The sequence below is a fragment of the Chrysemys picta genome, chromosome 16, assembly GCF_011386835.1.
Source record: "Chrysemys picta bellii isolate R12L10 chromosome 16, ASM1138683v2, whole genome shotgun sequence".
NCBI classification, from domain to species: Eukaryota; Metazoa; Chordata; order Testudines; family Emydidae; genus Chrysemys; species Chrysemys picta.
In genome coordinates, this window is record NC_088806.1 from 11,780,542 (window position 1) to 11,801,481 (window position 20,940).

The 20,940-nt window shown below is 50.5% G+C and overlaps 1 protein-coding gene across 12 annotated transcripts in view; it reads right to left on the minus strand.

The window, feature by feature from the left end:
* Positions 1 to 20,940, minus strand: part of LOC101950183 (zinc finger protein OZF-like) — a 61,538-nt gene that overhangs the window by 16,784 nt on the left and 23,814 nt on the right. For 2 of the 12 annotated variants that reach the window (XM_065569570.1, XM_065569562.1), the window contains exons 2-5: positions 19,288 to 19,370; positions 15,445 to 15,571; positions 1,386 to 1,490; positions 392 to 1,024 (exon numbers count right to left, since the gene is read on the minus strand). In XM_065569570.1, the coding sequence (XP_065425642.1) occupies positions 392 to 1,024; positions 1,386 to 1,490; positions 15,445 to 15,571; positions 19,288 to 19,311 (889 nt within the window). In that variant the 5' untranslated portion in view covers positions 19,312 to 19,370. Of the gene's footprint in view, positions 1 to 391; positions 1,025 to 1,385; positions 1,491 to 13,777; positions 13,878 to 15,444; positions 19,371 to 20,940 lie in introns of those variants that run through there. The other 10 variants (XM_065569568.1, XM_065569569.1, XM_065569563.1 and 7 more) reach the window with 10 other exon arrangements.

Consider the following 20,940-nt stretch of genomic DNA (forward strand, 5'->3'; position numbering starts at 1 on the left):
TGTGAGCTCCAATTGAAGCTTTTCCCGCACTCAGAGCATGTGTACGGTGTCTTTCCTGTGTGGATTCTCTGATGTGTGATTAGGTTTGAGCTCCGACTGAAGCTTTTCCCACACTCGGAGCATGTGTAGGGCGTGTCCCCTGTGTGGATTCTCTGATGTCTGATAAGGTGTGAGTTCCGACTGAAGCTTTTCCCGCACTCGGAGCATGTGTAGGGCGTGTCCCCTGTGTGGATTCTCTGATGTCTGATAAGGTGTGAGCTCTGACTGAAGCTTTTCCTGCACTCAGAGCATGGGTAGGGCGTCTCTCCTGTGTGGATTCTCCTATGTCTTCTCAGGGCAGAGCTGTGATTGAAGCTTTTCCCGCACTCAGAGCATCCATACGGTTTCTCACCTGTGTGGATTCTCCTATGTAAGATAAGGTGTGAGCTCCAACTGAAGCTTTTCCCGCACTCAGAGCACGTGTAGGGCGTCTCTCCTGTGTGGATTCTCTGATGTCTGATAAGGTGTGAGCTCTGACTGAAGCTTTTCCTACACTCAGAGCACGTGTACGGCCTCTCTCCTGTGTGGATTCTCTGATGTCTGATAAGGTGTGAGCTCCGACTGAGGCATTTCCCGCACTCAGAGCATATGTGGGGCGCTTCTCCTGTGTGGATTCGCTGATGTGAGGTGAGGGTTGAACTATCAATGAAGCGTTTCCCACACTCAGAGCATCCATAAGCTTTCTCACCCGTGTAGATTGTTTGATATGTGATAAGGGCAGCGTTCCCATTGCAGCTTTTCCCGCACTCATGGCATGTGTAGCGTGTCTCTTCCAAGTTGATTCTGTTGCGGGTTATAAGGTTTGAGTGGCTACTGAAGTTTTCCTCTAGCCTCTCCCGAGTCTCACAGGCTTTTGCTTTTTCTCGGAGTGCACAACTCCCGAAAACATTCCCTTTGGATCTTCCTGATAATGTTCCATGTGGTTCTACTTGCTCAGCATCTTCCTGCTGGGGTTTCTCCTCATTCTCATTCACCAGCCTATCACCTGAATGGGAGACAGATAATCCAGACACAGGTCACTCCCTGTACCAGAAAGAAAGGAAATCTCAGAGAGAGAGAGGAATGAAAAAAGGGATGAAAAACCGAAAATATGTGTCGGAGAGAGGAAGGGATCAGTTTTGGTCCGCATCTCACCAGAACACTCAGGGAAAAGTGAGATTGGGGAGGGATCTGCTGCCAGTTGTCAGTCAGAATAGGAGGGAAGCCATGAGTGACATCTGCCATAATGATTCCACATCTGCAGGGAACAATCCTAAACTTGGAGAGCTCACAGGGTCTTTGTAGGGCATCCCAAATGTTGCCTGCATTCCCAAACAGTTGTTGAGTTGGTTTAACCAATTTCTCACCTCTGGGGAGCTCTTCTTTCTCAGAGCCCTGGAGGTCCAGGATCCACGGCTCTTCCCCTTGTTCCAGCTGTGAGATCACATCAGGTTTGGAAACTGGAAACCCTACTCCAGGCAAAGAAAACAAGGGAGGTCAGTGGAATTTATGGGATACTTGGCACAAAGAATATTCCATGGTTTTAACCCAGCTCATTTTTAAGCAGTAACATCCCAAAGCCATCTTCCTTGGCTCAAAGAGGCAGGAGAATTATTATTATAATAAATTATATGCATTACCTTAGTACCTCAGGACCAACTAAAGCGGGTCCCCATCGTGCTAGGGAAATTACAAACCCAGAATAGTAGATGGCCCATGCCCTGAAGAATTTACAATCTAAATAGACAAGACGGTCACAGAATGGGGGAAGGGGTAGAACCCACTGTTAGAATAGAGATATTCAGGCCTGCCTGTAAAGCCTATACTTTAAGAACTTAGGTGTAAGTTAATTAGGGTACTGGGATATAATTGGTTAGAAAATTATGTTACAATAAGTTAGAATTGCTTAGTTAAATTTCAGTACAATGACTGGTTAATGTATAATTGAGAATATTATTATATAAACAGGGTCAAACAGGAGGGGGAAGGGAAATTGGAATCATGTTTGTTAAGGGGGGAAAGGGAACAAGGAATGGGGACACACACAAGACTCTGCGGCATCAGAGCTGGGAAGGGAACACTGGGGAACAGACTCTATCGCGTATAGAGATAAGCCCGACTGGTGGGAAGGGCTTCAGAATATTCCTGCTTGGAACCTAACCCAAACAAACATTGCATTCTCTGCGCTTCGGACTTCTATTCTTTTGCTGCTTGCTGTCTGCGTGACAAGAACCAGGTAAGTGGGAGGGTGAAGGGAAAGCCCGCTAACAAAACTGACATGACCTGATAACCAAAGGTAACCCTTTAAGGAAGGTTTTAATACACTTTGGAACTGATGAGGGATTCCCATGAGGATTGATGAGGGCGTGATGGTAAATACACATTTAGATCCTTTTCTTGTTTTATATCTTTTCCCCAGAAAGTGCACTGGCACACTGTCATGGATCCATAGGATAAAACGGTTACTCACCTTTGTAACTGTTGTTCTTTGAGATGTGTTGCTCATATCCATTCCAATTAGGTGTGCGTGCACAATCGGAGAAATTTTCTACCTTAGCAACACCCGGTGGGTTGGCTGTGGAGCCCCCTGGAGTGGGGCCTTCATGGCACTGGATATATACCCCAGCCGACCCAGCGCCCCCTCAGTTCCTTCTTGCCGGCTACTCCGACAGTGGGGAAGGGGGGCGGGTTTGGAATGGATATGAGCAACACATCTCGAAGAACAACAGTTACAAAGGTGAGTAACCGTTTTTTCTTCTTCGAGTGCTTGCTCATATCGATTCCAATTAGGTGACTACCAAGCCTTACCTAGGCGGTGGGATTGGAGTGAGACATCGCTGTGTGCAAAACCGCTGATCCGAATGCAGAATTGTCTCTGGACTGCTGTACCAACGCATAGTGAGCGGTGAAGGTGTGGACCGATGACCAAACCGCAGTTCTACAAATGTCCTGGATTGGGACTCGAGACAGGAAGGCAGTCGAGGAGGCTTGAGCCCTTGTGGAGTGTGCGGTGAGGCGCGGCGTCGGGGCACCGGCCAGGTCGTAGCAAGCACGAATGCAGGACGTGATCCAAGAGGAGAGACGTTGTGAGGAGACTGGTAAGCCTTTCATCTGGTCGGCAACTGCAACGAAGAGTTGTGTCGTCTTCCTAAATGGCTTCGTACGCTCAATATAGAAAGCCAGGGCCCTGCGTACGTTCAAGGAATGCATACCCTGGTCTTGACTGGTGGCGTGCGGCTTAGGATGGAAGACTGGGAGAAATATATCCTGGTTCACATGAAAAGGTGAAACTACCTTGGGAAGAAAGGTAGGGTTGGGGCGAAGCTGCACCTTGTCTTTATAGAAAACTGTGTATGGCGGCTCAGACGTGAGTGCCCTGATTTCAGAAACACGCCTTGCTGAAGTGATGGCTACAAGGAAGGCTGTCTTCCAAGATAGGTACAGGAGTAAGCAGGTAGCCAATGGCTCGAACGGGGGCCCTGTGAGCTTGGAGAGAACCAGGTTAAGATCCCACGCCGGAACGGGTTGGCGTTGCTGTGGGTACAGCCGGTCTAAGCCCTTGAGGAACCTGATGACCATTGGGTTAAGGAAGACCAAGGAAACGAGTTCTCCTGGGTGGAACGCCGATATAGCGGCCAGGTGAACCCTGATTGAAGATATCGCCAAGCCCTGCTGTTTCGGGGATAGGAGATATTCAAGAATAAAAGGAATAGACGCCTCCAAGAGGGGCATGGCCCGCTGCTCACACCAACAGGAGAACCGTTTCCTCTTGGATAAGTAAGCGGTCCGTTTAGAGGGCTTTCTACTTCCCAGCAGAATCTGTTGCACAGGATGTGAGCATTGTAGCTCTGTCCGATTCAGCCATGGAGCATCCACGCTGTAAGGTGGAGTGATTGCAGGTCGGGGTGACAGAGTCGGCTGTGGTTCTGAGAGATCAAGTCTGGGCACAAGGGAAGTGTGATCAGAGTTTTAACCGATAGCTCCAGAAGCGTGGTGTACCAGTGCTGTCTTAGCCAAGCTGGAGCAACTAGAATCATATGTGACTCGTCTCTGTGTAGCTTGAGCAGTACCCTGTGGACCAATGGGAATGGAGGGAAAGCGTATAACAGCTGGTCTTTCCACGTTAGAAGCAAAGCGTTCGACAGGGAGCCCGGAGATCGCCCTTGTAGGGAGCAGAACATGTGTCATTTCCTGTTGGCTCGTGATGCGAACAGGTCGACCTGGGGAAATCCCCACCTCTGGAAGATGGAATGGATGATATCTGGGCGAATGGACCACTCGTGCGTCTGGAAGGATCTGCTGACACAGTCTGCTAGAGTGTTCTGGACTCCAGGGAGGAACGATGCCATGAGATGTATCGAGTGGGCAATGCAGAACTCCCACAGGCGAATGGCCTCTTGGCATAGGAGAGACGACTGGGCTCCTCCTTGCTTGTTGATGTAGAACATGGCCGTGGTGTTGTCTATGAGGACTGACACTCAACGGCCATATAGGAGACCGAGAAATGCCTGACAGGCTAGGCGCACCGCCATCAGCTCTCAAACGTTGATGTACACAGCTAGTTGGGATGCGGTCCACAGGCCCTGGGTATGATGCTCCCCGAGGTGAGCGCCCCAACCTAGAGATGAAGCATCCATGACCAGGTGCAGGGAGGGTTGTGGGGCGTGAAACGGCACTCCTGCGCAAACCGCCTTGTGATCCAGCCACCAGGTGAGAGAGGTCAAGACCAAGTTCAGAATCATGACCACCATATTCAGGTTGTGTCGATAAGGGCGGTACACTGACGATATCCAGGCCTGAAGTTGGCGAAGCCGAAGTCTGGCATGCTTGGTTACATAAGTACAAGAGGCCATGTGTCCCAACAGGCCGAGGCATGTCCTTATTGTGGTAATTGGGAAGACCTGGAGCCCTCGGATGATGCTTGTGATGGTGTGAAACCGAGTGTCTGGCAGAAGAGCTCGGGCAAGTCTGGAGTCTAAGGCCTGGTCTACACTACGGGTTTAGGTCGACTTTAGCAGCGTTAAACCGAATTAAGCCTGGACACGTCCACACAACGAGGCCCTTTCTTTCGACTTAAAGGGCCCTTTAAACCGGTTTCTTTACACCACCTCCGACGAGGGGATTAGCGATAAAACCGGCCTTTGCGGGTCGGAATTGGGGTAGTGTGGACGGAATTCGATGTTATTGGCCTCCGGGAGCTATCCCACAGTGCTTCATTGTGACCGCTCTGGACAGCGCTCTCAACTCAGATGCACTGACCAGGTAGACAGGAAAAGACCCGCGAAGGTTTGAATTTCATTTCCTGTTTGCCCAGCGTGGAGAGCACAGGTGACCACGCAGAGCTCATCAGCACAGGTAACCGTGATGGAGTCCTCCCAGGATCGCAAAAGAGCTCCAGCATGGACCGAACGGGAGGTACGAGATCTGCTCGCCATATGGGGAGATGAAGCAGTGATAGCTGAACTCCGTAGCAGTAAAAGAAATGGAAAAGTATTAGAAAAGATCTCCAAGGCCATGAAGGACCGAGGCCATAACAGGGACACACAGCAGTGCCGCGTGAAAATTAAGGAGCTACGGCAAGCCTACCACAAAGCCAGAGAAGCAAACGGAAGGTCCAGGGCAGAGCCGCAAACTTGCCGCTACTACGCGGAGCTGCATGCCATTCTAGGGGGTGCAGCCACCACTACCCCAACCGTGTGCTATGACTCTCTCACTGGAGAAACACACAGGGAAGACGGTTCGGGGAACGAGGAAGATGACGATGGAGGTACTGTAGGTAGCTCACAGCAGCAAGGAAGCGGAGAAACCGGTTTCCCCAACAGCCAGGATCTGTTTGTGACCCTGGACCTGGAACCAGTAACCCCCGAACTCACCCAAGACCCTCAGGGCACACAGGAGACCTCTGGTGAGTGTAACTTTGTAAATATTTGTAAACATTACAAAAAAAAAAAAAAGCAAGCAAGTCTGTTAACGTGTATGGGGATGGAGCGGAAATCCTCCAGGGACATCTCCAGAAAGCTCTCCTGGTTGAAATGGGGTGATTTTATTAAGGGGGACATTCAGAGGCGCCCGTTCCTGCTAGTCTGACCAGAAATGTTCCCCGCTGTTAACCACGCGGTGGGGGGGAGGGGTGAAGTGATCATCCCAGAGAATCGTGTGTGTGTGTGTGGGGGGGGGTGGTTTACTTGTGTTTGTGCCGCATGTTAACCGGGAAACCGCAGCCCCCTCCTTTTACATTGAAACCCCATTTTAAATGGACAACCCAATTCTCCCTTCTCCTCCACCAGCTGCAAATGTTTCTCCTTCGCAGAGGCTCGTGAACATTAGAAAGAGAAAACGTAAGACGAGGGACGAGATGTTCACGGAGCTGCAGATGTCCTCCCACGCTGATAGAGCACAGCAGAATGCGTGGAGGCAGTCAATGTCGGAGATGAGAAAAGCCCAACATGAACGAGAGGAGAGGTGGCGGGCTGAAGACTGGGAATCGTCCCATACCTGCAGCACGATGCGGTCCCACCAGTCTGTGCTTGTTTCCCGGGCCCAGAATCGGCGTTCCACGGTATCAACCTGCCCCAGTAACACCATGATTTCCACATTGCTGGGGCCTGTGCCTTGTGAGAGGTCTATGGCCATGTCAATTTCCTCATCACTCTCGTCGCCGCGCTGCAATCGCCTCCTCGCCTGGTCCGGGTTTCGCCTTGGCATGTTCTGGCTCTGCATATACTCCAGGACAATGCGCGTGGTGTTCATAGTGCTCATAATTGCCGCGGTGATCTGAGCGGGCTCCATGATCCCAGTGCTAGCTATGGCGCCTGGTCAGAAAAAAGGCGCGAAAGTAGTATCTGATGGACCAGGAGAAGGAGGGCGGGAGGGAGGGAGGGCCGAGTGACGACATGGCGTACAGGTACAGGAACAGGGAGAAACACAAACAACTGTCACACAGAATGGTGCCCCCAAAGATTAAACTGGAAACCCCGGGCTTAGCAGGCCGTTGATTTCACGGAGGAAGGGGAAGCAAATGAACACAGAACAAATCTATTTTTTACATCTTAAGGTGGCAGCCGACGCTGCAGCATGAGTGACAGCCATACCAATACGACGATGATGGGTACCAATCATAAAATACCATCATCTGCCAAAAGGCAAGGGGCTGCTGCTGTGTAGCAATGCAGCCCCACGTCTGCCAGCCCCACGTCCGCCAGCACCCAGCATCGCCCTCGGCCTCTTCTGGGTGCTTAGCAGACAATACTGGGCAATTGGCAGAAAATAGTATATTATGACTGGTAACCGTCATCATCAAAACAGTAGCATGTCTGCCCAGGTGGCCATGATTGACAGCCACACCAATACGATGACGACGGGTACCAATCATAATATACCATCGCCTGGCAAGGGGCTGGTGCAATGCAGCCCTACGGCTGCCAGCCCCACGACTATCACTCATGCTACACTGTCTACCGCCAAAAGGCAGTTAGCAGCTGCTGCTGTGTAGCAATGCAGTCCCACGTCTGCCGGCACCCAGAGGACATATGGTGACGGTGAGCTCAGCTGAGCTGAGCGGGCTCCATGCTTGCCGTGGTATGTTGTCTGCACAGGTAACCCAGGTAAATAGGCGCGAATCTATTGTCTGCCGTTGCTGTGACGAGGGGGGAGGGGCCTGACGACATGTACCCAGAACCGCCCGCGACACTGTTTTGCATCATCCGGGCATTGGGATCTCAACCCAGAATTCAAAGAAAAGGCGCGAACCGCTTCTCGGCTCGAGCTGTGGCGCAAACGTAGTATCTGACGGCCTAGGGGAAGGAGGGAGGGGGGCCGAGTGACGACATGGCGTACAGGCACAGGGAATTAAAATAAAGAACGGTGGCTGTGCATCAGGGAGAGACACAAACAACTGTCACAGACTGGTCCCCCCCAAAGATTAAACTGAAAACCCTGGGTTTAGCAGGCCGTTGATTTGACGGAGGGAGGGGGAAGCAAATGAATACAGAGAAAATCTATTTTTTTACATCTTAAGACGACGGTGCAGCGTGACTGTGAGCTCAGCTGTGCTGAGCGGGCTCCATGTTGTCTGCACAGGTAACCCAGGTAACCCAGATAAAAAGGCGCGAATCTATTGTCTGCCGTTGCTGTGACGGGGGAGGGAGGGGCCTGACGACATGTACCCAGAACCGCCCGCGACACTGTTTTGCATCATCCGGGCATTGGGATCTCAACCCAGAATTCCAAGGGGCGGCGGAGACTGCGGGAACTGTGGGATAGCTGTGGGATAGCTACCCATAGTGCAATGCTCCGGAAGTCGACGCTAGCCTCGTACTGTGGACGCGGTCTGCCGACTAGAGCACCTAGAGCATTTTATGTGTGGACATACACCATCGGCTGTATACAACCGATTTCAATAAAACCGGCTTCTATAAATTCGAACTAATTTCGTAGTGTAGACTGCCCCAATAAACTCTATTCTCTGGGTTGGCTCCAAAGTAGACTTTTCTTTGTTGAGTAGAATGCCTAACTCGTGAAATGTTTGCAGTATTATCTGGATGTGAGCTTGAACTTGCTCCCTGGTGCGGCCATGCACCAGCCAGTCATCTAGATACGGGAACACCTGTATGCTTTGTCGACGAAGGTATGCTGCCACGACAGTCATACATTTGGTGAACACTCTCGGAGCCGCGGACAGGCCGAAGGGAAGGATTGCAAATTGGTAGTGCACATTGTTTACTACAAATCGAAGGAAGCTCCTGTGCGGGGGGTAGATTGCTATATGAAAATATGCGTCCTTCATGTTGAGGACGGTGAACCAGTCTCCAGGATCCAGGGAAGGGATAATGGTCCCCAAGGAGACCATGCGGAACTTCAACTTTACTATGAATTTGTTGAGTCCCCGTAAGTCTAAAATGGGACGCAGACCCCCTTTTGCTTTGGGGATCAGGAAGTAGCGGGAGTAGAACCCCCTGCCCCTTAACTCTGGGGGAACCTCCTCTATGGCCCCCATGGAGAGGAGGCCAAAAACCTCCTGTGTAAGGAGATGCTGGTGAGAAGGGTCCCTGAAGAGGGACAGGGAGGCGGAGTGGGAGGGGGGAAATGAAGAAAACTGGAGAGCGTATCCCCTCTCCACCGTGCGAAGGACCCAACGGTCCAAGGTTATAAGGGACCAAGCACGGTGGAAACGAGAGAGGCGATCTCGAAAGGAGGGAAATGGATCCTGGGAAGTGGCTGGCGCGCCGTCCTCGGGCGCACCTTCAAAAGTTTTGTCTAGGACCGGAAGGTGGCCTAGGAGGGCCCTGGTTCTGACCGGGTTGAGGGCCGGTCGACCTCCATCTACCACCTCGTCCCCGCCTTCTGGCAAAGTCCTGTCTCGGACGAGGCGGGGGAGGGTAGAACCTTAGTGGCTGGGGCCTAAAGGGCCTGTGCTGGGGCCCTGGGACATGCATCCCCAGAGAGCGCATGATGGTTCTCGAGTCCTTGAGGCTCTGCAATCGAGAGTCCATCTTGTCCGAGAACAATCCCTGGCCCTCGAACGGTAGATCCTGCAGGGTCTGCTGCAGTTGCGGTAAGTCCGAAACCTGGAGCCAGGAGACACGTCGCATGGCTATGCCCGATGCTAGTGTCCTGGCGGCCGAGTCCGCTATGTCCAGGGAGGCTTGTAAGGAGGTCCTAGCCACCTTCTTACCTTCCTCCACTAAGGCACCGAACTCCTCTCTTGAGTCCTGGGGAACCAACTCTTTGAATTTACCCATGGAGTTCCATGAGTTGTAACTGTAGCGGCTCAAGAGCGCCTGTTGGTTCGTGGCTCTGAGCTGCAGACCCCCCGCCGAGTACACTTTACGCCTGAACAATTCAAAGTGTTTAGCGTCCTTCGATTTGGGCGCTGCCGCCTGCTGGCCATGACGCTCCCTTGCTTTCACCGAGGACACAACTAGTGAACACGGTGGAGGGTGCGTGTATAAGTATTCATGGTCTTTGGAGGGGACGAAGTACTTTCTCTCTACCCCTCTGGGTGGAATAGAGGCAGGGGTTTGCCATATGGTATTGGCATTAGCCTGAATCGTACAAATCAGGGGTAAGGCCACCCGGGATGGGGCATCAGCTGACAGGATGCTCACCACCGGGTCCTGCACCTCTACTATCTCCTCCGCCTGGAGGTCCATGTTACATGCCACCCTACGTAATAGGTCTTGGTGGGCACGAAGATCTATTGGGGACGGGCCTGAGGCTCTTGTGCCTGCCACCGCCTCATCCGGGGAAGATGAGGAGGATGCCTCCGGGGGCAAGGGATCCAAATGAGGGTCTGGTTCTAAGGGTCCCTGATGCGGAGGATCTCCTGCCCCGAGGTCTGGGGCCTGAGGTGGTGTAGGCACGGGAGCCTCCATGTCCCCTGAGGGAGGACGGGAGATGGTGGCCTCCGGGACTCTGGGCTCGGATTGTGCTGAGCGAGAGGCCGATGGTGGAGCCCCTTGCGCCTGATGATACGCCCATGGGGACCAGAAAGACCAATGCATAGGGTCCTGCGCAGGGTCCTCTGTCCCCTCCTGCCAGTGACCCAACTCAGCGGCCGCCTGACCCTGAGCAGGGTATGCTGATCTGGAAGCCCCATCGGATGAGTGAGACGCTGATCTCGAGGGCCAGGGCGGTGCTGAATGCGGCTGCATCGGCTCGGTACGGTGCCAACCGGTGCCAGTCCATAGGCGAGCGGTCCCTGCGTGGTGCCGGTGAGTGGTACCGTGATTGAGAGCAGTGCCGCTGGCCATGTCGGTGCCGAGATCCGGATCTGGACTGAGACGAAGAAGACCGCCTGTAGACGTGGTGCCGGGAGCAGCCCCTTGAACTGGAGCGGTCCTCGTACCGGTGCCAAGAACTACGCCTAGACTCCGATCGGTACCGATGGTTCTGACGGTGCCGAGACATAGATCGGTGCTGTGAAGAAGACCTAGGCCACGAGTACGACCGGTGCCGGGGTGAAGGTCGGTGCCGGGACTGCGAGTGGCGTCGGGACCTGCTCTGAGACCTGAAGCAGTGCCGCGACTCCATGCTATGAGATGGCGGGCGTACCAGGGCAGGCCTGTCCCTGGATTGCGTGGTCCAAAGAGCAGGCGGTGCCGCGGGCTGAGATGGCACCGGCTCCGTGAGGGTGATGAAGTCTTTCGCCATCGCAAAGGTCTCCGGAGTAGACGGGAGACAGGGCTCCACAACCGAACGAGGTGGTGAACCAGTCCGCACCGGACTCAACGGCCCTACATCCGGGGCCGGACTCAAGCGTGTTGATGATATCTGCACCTTCTGGCACTCTAGAGCCACGTCTGCCTCTACCACAGGTGCTGGGGGAGCCGGTGCCTCTAGGACAGAGGCCTCCTGTGTCTTGCGGGATCTCTTATGTCCCGGAGACAGGGAACGGCGCCGAGGCGTTTGTGGTGGACGCAGTGCCGAGGGAGGACAGTGCCGTGAGGCCTTATCTGCGTCTGCTTGCGGTGCAGTACCGGTAGGTGCCGCAGGGGCACCGAGGGAGGATCTGGGCTAAGTGCCGCCTCCATCAGGAGCTGCTTGAATCTAAAGTCCCGCTCCTTTTTAAAGAATATAACTACAACTATAACTACAACTATCTATAAGAACTAACAGGTTAAGCTAGGGAGAGTGGAGAACAGCTATGCCGCGCTCCACAGTTCCAATGACCGTCAGGAGCGGTAAGAAGGAACTGAGGGGGCGCCGGGTTGGCTGGGGTATATATCCAGTGCCATGAAAGCACCACTTGAGGGGGCTCCACAGCCGACCCACCGGGTGTTGCTAGGGTAGAAAATTTCTCCGACGATCGTGCACGCGGCACGTGCACACTTAATTGGAATCGATATGAGCAGGCACTCGAAGAAGAACTGTGCAATGCCCTGGCTTTTAAACAGTCCTTGGGAGGTGCCCCTTGAGTGCACTAGGCCTCCAAGGGGTCCCATTCTTCCACAAGGATAGGCCACGTAGCTTCAACACCTGAGACTGAGCCTCTGGCTTCAACACTCCTATTTCAACCTGTGAGCTCTGCCAGCAGGTCCAGCTGAACGACACTCCTGGTCAGAGACTGTTCCTCAGTCAATGCACAGAGCAAATGTTTGCTGTGACACTGGGCAGACTTTTAAAACATAGCAGAGCTTATTAGTCAACTGAGCACTGGAAAGTCCTTAGATTAGGACAGAGAAGCCAAGAAGACAATATAGTCCATATTGGCCAATGCCCTGGAGCCCTGCTGCTGTAGAAAACACTTTGGTTTCCTTTCACTGTGACTGTCCATTTGTCTTCGCTCCGGTAGAGCTTCCTGTGTCTGCGAGCCCAGTTCTTCCTGCTCCCAAAAACATAATGAGTCCATGTATGCTTCACTCAGCCAAACAGATATCCTCCCATGGACAGGTAATAATTATTCCTTTGTCTCTGTTGGGTATTCCATCGATGTAGGTTGGTCCCAGCCAGACCTTAATGATCTATTCATATCACCCCATGACAGCTACGTGACAAAACACCTCATGTCTCCTGCTCTTTATAATCATAGCAATACCAATCACAGAGGGAAACTGAGGTGTGTATTGGCATCATACAAGTATCACCAAAATTCCCACCTCTATCTCACACACACACACACACACACACACACACACACACACACACACACACACACACACACAGAGCTCATGTCCCTTGGAGAGAGAGCAAAGCACAGGAGCTGGAGCTTATTCCAGTGAACACAGTGGAGGAGAAGCTGCAATCCTCATACCTTAGTCAAAAAGGAGAGGCATGTGGGTCCTCACCCATAGAGAGGGGCTGGCTAGAGGCCTGATGCTTGAGAGGGCGTTCCTTGAGCAGACCGTGGAGGCAGGTCAAAGGCTTAGCTACCCCAGAACTGTGACATCGCAAAAGCACATTTTGGGGAAATTAGGAAATCTAGTGACTCAGGTGTAATGGGAGGGAGAATTAAACTCCCCCAGTGTGTGGAGAACGCTGGGGAATTAAACACTAAAATTCAGGAACAACAGCCTCTAATACTTTCAGAAAAAGACAATGTAAGAAACAAGAACTGGGCCACGCAACCTAGGAGGGACAGGCTCAAAGATCCAAGGAGCCTGGAGGGCAGATATCTTGTGGCTGCTGCAGATGGGGGACAAGACTCTCTACAAAATCTCACTCCTGCTGACCCCAACCTGATTTTATGATCTATGACCTAGTCTCATGTCTTGTGGGCAATTTTATACACGCTAGAGGTAAAATGTCATTATCAGAGTAAAAAGAACAGGAGTACTTGTGGCACCTTAGAGACTAACAAATTTATTAGAGCATAAGCTTTCGTGGACTACAGCCCACTTCTTCGGATGCATTATCAGAGTATTGCTTATTAGCTTGGAACATGCATGGAGGGACAAGCCGGTGATCATATATAAATGGGTTATTAAGGGCAGGTACTACACTACAGCCGGGATCAAAGCTCTGAGATCAATCCACCGGTGGTCGATGTAGCAGGTCTAGTAAAGACCCACCAAATCGACTACAGATCTCTCTGCAGTCGAACCCTGTACTCTACCCTGATGAGAAGAATAAGGTAAGTAGACCCTGTGGTAACTCTAGCTAAGGTACATCGACTCCAGCTACGTTATTCATGTAGCTGGAGTTGTGCAGCATAGGTTGAATTATCGCAATAGTGTAGACATAGCCTTAGCTTGCTACAATAAAGGGTCTTATATTAGGTTAAGACTCTGTGGGAGTAGGTATGCTGAAGTCTGGGATTTACCTGAATAGGCCTAAGGAGAAAATTCCAGGTCAGATATTTTGCACCCCAATTTTGAGAGACTAACGAGGAACCACAAACACATGCAATACGCCACAGGATTCTGAAAGAAGGAAGTTTTGGGCAGGTTTCAGCAATTAGGTTGCTATGAAGTATCTCAGCAGTTGGACCGCATTCATATATTGGAATTATTAATAAATAAGTGATGTAAATCATGAGTATTAATGCTTGATGCTTAATTATGGACTTCCCAATGGTTTGGGGCAACTACTGACATTATTGTAATCAGAGTAAAGGAGCAGATATGGTATATAGAAATCCTACCATAAGAAAGCGGATAAAATACCTCTCCTAGTTAGCATTTTTTCATTTTGTCGGGTCCCCGAGACAGTGTAAACTGAAGCAGGGCCTCCCTTCTGATGGTCTCCCTTGCCCCTCCATCTTTGTTTCCAATGGTGTCCATAATTTGTAAGTATGCATAGTGCAAGACCCTCTTTATTGTACTTACCTTAATAGTTATATATATTGATTTTTGACTATGATTTCAATTATAATTGTCTGTATTAAATCAAGTTCTGTATTTCACCAGATTTCATCTCCTCCATTAACTTTGAGTAACCTTGTACAAGGACAAGTTGTACTCCAATACATAATCTTATAGGTGTAAAAATCGTACAGGCTACACTACCACCCTGTGACATCATGAACAAAGTGCCCATTTGTGCCTGGGTAGGGGCCCTGGTATGGGAAGGAAGAATGCTGCAAGGACTCAGGATCGGTGGCCAGGGTCACTGTGCATAGAGATGGGGAGGTTATATGAGGAGAGGGGTAATGAGTGAGAGAGGGAGGTCAAGAGTTAAAATAATAATATTTGGAGGGGAATATGTACAATTAAGTGAAACTGAACAGAAATAAAACTGGAGTGTAGGCTCTAAAGCAACAACGCTTGGATAGGGATTCGGGGTTAAAGGTCTGGGATCCCCCAAGCTCTAGATCCTCAAACCTCTCCTCCCTCCCTCCCACATACCCACCCAGCCCACTTCCTGGGTGCCCTTCCACCACACTCCTCTCTACTTCATCCCATTACTCTCAGCCGGCACCACCTCCCGGCACCTTAGGAACTTCTCGTGTTCCCTCCTCATCTCTCACTACCTCATCCCTCCCTGCTGCTTCTTAGCTCTAATCCTATACACACCCTCCCTATGCCCTGGCACCCCAGAATTATCTACTACCAACTTCTCCTCCCCTCCCACAGCTCTCTTCTCCCTTCACCTGTGGGGTCCTGAATGGCAACATTATACGCTCTCCTATCGAAAGAGGAGGTCATCTGATTGTCAAACAAGCCATGCATGAGTCCTACACTATTTACTTAATTTAGAATTCTACAGGCAGCATATTTTCTTCTTAAAATGAGGAAAAGGCATGAAAGTTACAGTTATTAATGTAGATATTAATGTATCCAATAACGATACATTAAATGCAATTTTAAAATGGCCGATAACACCAAAAATGTCCAAAAATTATACTTGTGGGTAGGAGATAAGGCAAAAAAAGGGGGGCAAGGAAACTTGTCAAAACTTGTATGATAAATAAAGGTATAAAGTTATTACTACTCAGGTTCTTTAGAGACCCCACAGCTTCTAAAAAACTGAGGGGACGGGAATCCTTACCCAGTAAGACAACCGTCTCATAGTTCTCCTGCATAACATCCCTGTAGAAGGCTCTCTGAGTGGGGTGCAGCAGAGCCCACTCTTCCCTGGTGAAATACACAGCCACCTCCTCGAAAGTCACCAGCCCCTGAAAGAGCAAGAGGCCAACACTCAGTACCTGCTGCCCCAGTCACAACCCCACTATTCACGGAACAGCAGCACCAGGTAAATGGAAGCTCCGGGAGGCACATGTTAACAGAGTCCCACCCCACCTTGCCTAGAGCAGCCAGGAGGCATCAGAGGGTGGAAAGAGAGAACCTTTGTGTCTCCCAGCTGACAGACGGAGGCAGGGTCTTCACATTTATCACATACCTACTAGCCAGAGCTTGATATAGGAGATGGGGCTGTCTCTGGACCCTGCTGGTGGCTCCCTGCTAGGAATCCCAACACTCTTCAAATAAAATATATGGAAGAAAGGGGAAGTCAATAGTAAAGAATATAAGTTAGAAGGTCAGAATTGTAGAAAATGGGTAAGGGAAGCTATCAGAAATCAATGATCAATCAATGACAATAAGAAGGAAGTTTTTTAAAGTATATTAAGTACAACATTAATCTTAACAATGGTAGTGGTAAATTACTAGATGGAAATGGTAGAATTATCAAAAATAATGCAGAAGAGGTAAAAGTGTTCAATAAATATTTCTCTCCTGGATTTGGAGGAAAACAGATGAGGTAACTCTTATCATAAGATGTTGACGCCGACAGCCTTTCCATTCCAACAGTAACTCACGAGGACCTTAAACAACATCTATTAAAGTTAGATGTGTTTAAATCAGTGGGTCCAGATAACAAGAGTTTTGAAAGAGCTGGTGGAGGAGCATGATGGACTGTTAATGTTGATTTTAATTAGGACTTGGAACCCTGGGGAAATCCCATAAGACAGGAATAAAGCTAATGCTGTGCCAATATTTAAAAAGTGTAAAAGAGATGACCTATCTAATTACAAGAGTGTTAGTCTGAAATTGATACTGGGCAAGAGAATGGAGCAGCCGATACTGGATTTCATTAATAAAGAATTAAGGGGGGGTGACGGGGCAGCCCCGCCCCACACTATCCCCGGCAGCGCTAGACAAGTAGCTCTGTTGGCGCAAGTCCCGCCCTGCTCATACTGAGCATGCTCCAAATGCTCAGGGAGTATAAAAAGAGGGAACTCAGCTCAGTCTGGGCTGGTGGCCACAGGAGAAGCACGTATAGGGAGAGCTCCGGCCAAGGACCAGAACGCACTATTGAAGCTACCGGGAACCGAGGCCTCTCCAGGGTGGTGTGAAGCCCCACTGCGGGAGGAACCAGAGGAGGCAACAGACCCCGAGATTCACGGAGAACCAGGACACATGTGGGAGACTCCGACGGAAGCGACCCAGGTGGAGTGACGGACTGATATCTCGACCCCGGTAAGCCTCAACGTGTTTCGGTAGGACCCCCCCGCTGAGTTAGTAACAACGCCATACTGCCCTGTGAGGAGGGTTAATTACCAGGGACTCTGGCCACTAGGCTGTGCTGCCCTGTGACGAGGGCTGATTTCCGGGAGTCTGGCCACTAGGCCGTGCTGCCCTGTGACGCAGGGGTTAAACCCTCACAGGGGGTAATATAATTAGTACCCATTAACAAAGGTTTAGACACAATAGATCTTATCAACTAACTGGATATCCTTATTGGATGAGATCAAAAGTTTGGTTGCAGCTAATAGTACTGATGAAATATACCTAGACTTCGGTAAGGCATATGAGTTGGTTCAGCACAATATTTTGACTAGAAAACTAGAAAGATACAAAATACACATGGCATATATTAAATAGATTAAAAACTGTGATTTTAAATGGGGAACCATGGTCGAGTGGATTTCTTGCTAGAGGGTTCCCGCAAGGATTGGTTCTTGGCCCTGTGCCATTCTTATCAATGACCTAGAAGAGAATATAAAATCATCACTGATAAGGTTTGCAGTTGCCACAAAGATTGGGGGGGGGTGGTAACTAATAAAGTGTCAGTAGATTCAGGCTCCAGCACTGGGAGTCTGGGAAGTTTTCCCAGCCCTGGCTGGGGGGTTATTTCCTGTTCCACAAAGAGGGGAAGTTCCATTCCCAACTCCTGTGCCTTGAAATTAAGACCTATCTCACACTACACCCCATATTCAGCATAGTGGTAGGATTATAATATGATAAGGGCATAATTATGAGCTATTTTGTGCAAGATGCGTCATGTGCAGGGTCATTGGAAAAGTTATAATTTCCTGAATAGGATTATTCTATTTGTGTGCATGGATCATGTTTGTATCTGAAGTTATGGATATTGACTATGTATCTGTATTTCAAGTGTGCTTACTCTGGGTAACACCCACAACTAGCCTTTCAGGTACAACAATGAAGAAGTCAGAAAGTGCTGATGGCTCATCAACAAAGACAATGGACTATGGAAGAGCTTCCCCTTCCTGTGAATGTTCCAGCCAGCCTATGAGTCATGGCTACTATGACTCAGGAGGGCATGCTAGGTCATGTGACCAGACCACATGACACTGAACTCCATTTAGGTACCTGTATTTTTCCACAAACTTGACTGGGAACTGAGTTTGGAACAAAGGGTTTCCATCATATGGAAAAGCTACATAAGGTGGGGTGTGACATCATCTCTTGGCCTCATTCCCCAGACACGAGAACTCCTGGAAGCACCTGAGGAACAAAGACTAAACTGGGGGATGTGCTTGTGGACTGCTTCAATCATCAGTCAGGGTGAGAAACTGCTAATTCAAATTCTATGCAGCTAGTAAAGGGGCGGGAAAACTTTTTGGCCTGAGCATCGCATCGGGTTTTGGAAATTGTATGGAGGGCCGGTTAGGATTCAGGAGGCCTGGGGCAAAGCAATTTCGAGGGCCCCTTCCACAAAAATAAGTTGCAATACTATAGAATACTATATTCTTGTGGGGGCTCCTGCAGGGCCCGGGGCAAACTGCCCCACTTGCCCCACTCTCTGAGTGGCCCTGCCACCCTCCCTGACCCCTATCCACACCCCCACCTCCTGACCACCATCCCGAACTCCCCTGCCCTCTATCCAACCCCCCCGCTTCCTGCCCTCTTACCATTCCTAGAGCACCGGTGGCTGGCAGAACTACAGCCACATACCACGCAGCACCGGTTCAGGCTGGGCTCTACAGTGGCACTGCCCCAGGAGCTCGCAGCCCCACCGCCCAGAGCATTGTGCCAGTGGCGGGGCAAGCTGTGGCTGCCGCGGAGGGGGAAGAGGAGGGGAGGGACCAGGAGCTCAGGAGCTGGGCAGGAGGGTCCTGCGGGCTGGATGTGGTCTGCGGGCAATAATTTACCCACCTCTTATCTAGTATGCTAGGCTCAGTTTGAGTTTCTGGTTATTTGCCAAGTAATCTGCTTTGATCTATTTGCTATCACTTATCGCTGGGAAATTGGTGGTTGTTTTCTGTCTGTCCTTGAGTGGCTTAGGTAAAGCACTCAGGTAGCTTAACTGAGTGTATGGCGCCACCTGCTGTCCTGTTGGGTGATAAGAAGGCCTGGAGAGGCTGGCTGAATCTCCAGCAAAGCAGTGTGAGAAGGGCCAGCCCAGGCTCAGGGTTAGAGGGCACAGCGGTTCCCAGAAGCCCCCCAGACTGCACACCGGGGTGACAACCCATTACACCCAAGATTGAACAAGTCTCAGCAAGTTTGTCACGTCCTGTCCCCTCCCTTTCTCCACCCTAGATAGTTCCTATCTCCCACCTCCTCTAGCAGCACCCACCCTCCTATGCCTTTATTGCTCCTCTCTCTCCAAGCAGAACCCATCACCAGCTCCCTGATAATCCCTTACCTGAGCCAGCTCCATTGCAGCCATTTCCTTCCCCCTGGGAGGAGGGGATGATCTGGAGCGAAACGTGGACGTTATTCTGTAGCCTGCCAGGGAGAGAAGGCCAATTTGTGAGAATTCAGATGGGGCTTTTGTCCATTCCACAAGCCGATTCCTCCCCCAGATTTTTCCCTGGTAATGGACATTCTAGGTTCTGCCACACTGCGAAGCAGAGTGACTTTATTCCAGTACATGCCTAGCCCCCTCCCAGCAGGGTGTAACCCTCTGATACATGGTGAAACCCTCCCAGTGGCAGTCTCTCTCTGTTACACTTGTGGGGAAAAAGAACTAGGTAGCCTTTTTAATGACAACCAGAGTAAAACCGAAGGCCCAAATTCAGGCCCTCTGACAAAAGCTGACTGCACAGACGGCCTTTACATAAAACAGTACAGGCCAGAACCTGAACAAAGCTAAGCTGTGCAATTCTCTGCCAAATACAGTCATGGGCTATGACCTGAGGAGGAAGGGGAGGAAGTCACGCGAAAGGCCTTAGCAATGTGATAACCGCTTATAGATAAAAAAACATGATAACTGCTTGCTGATGAAACATAGTAACGGCTTATATGAAGCAATTGCTTCTAGTAAAGGCCAACTCCTCCAGCTACCAGCCACCAGCCAATCATATATCATCTTTGGGCATCCTGTAATAAACCCCCAGACCTCCCCGGGAAAACAATATGTACCCTGACAAAAAACAACACCCCCGCTGGTGCCAAGTACCATCCATGTCAAAACCACCAAGAAACCCCCCACCCAATAGGCACCCAATTCTCGTAAATAATGAGGAAGCTACCGGGGAAAAGGGACAGACCCCTACTCTTATTTTCGTATAAATTATGTATTATTTGTTCTATGCTTGTGGTTTGATGGAATAAAGCAGCCTGCGAGCTGCTGCTAGGTGTGACAATTTTCGGACTGTCGCCCCAACGCGTTGGTACGTATTGCAATAAAGTGGCCTCAGGCTTGAGTCTGTGAACTAAAATCAATGCGTGGGTGACTTTTTCCACGACAATTTGGGGACTCGTTCGGGATCACTCGATATCTCTCTGGGCAGGAGGACCGCAGGCCGCTTCCACACTGACCCCAGGTGCCAGGTAAGAGACCATTGTCTCTATTTGGGCTTCGGTGGGAAGTTGCCTGTAGGCTCTGGCTCGGGGCGGGTACGCTGTGATCTGAACTTTGCTAAAACAGACTCAATTGACTGATGATTGCTCTGCTGGCACACTTACTTGGCAGGCTGCTGTTTAATCTCTTGCATCACGCTGCGCTATCTCTATCATTGTTTACTTAGGCTATAAGCCTGGGGGGGCGTCGGGAACTGTTTTGTGTTATGTGTACACGAGGGTCTTAGACCCAACCGTTTCCTTGGGACAGCCTCAGTGAAATTACTGGGACATGCGTTTGGCAGTTAAACACTTTTAGAGTGCCAACCCAGTATAAAAACAAGTTTCGGATGACAGATTATTCAGGCAGGAACAGAGGGTGAATAGGCTGGGTGGTCTCCCCAGGACATAAAGGAAACTGTCACTGATTCCAGGGTGGCTGCTGCAACTCGGGTGGAAAGGCCCGAGACTAGGGATAGACAAACTGACAGGGAAGCATTTGATGCTTTCTACC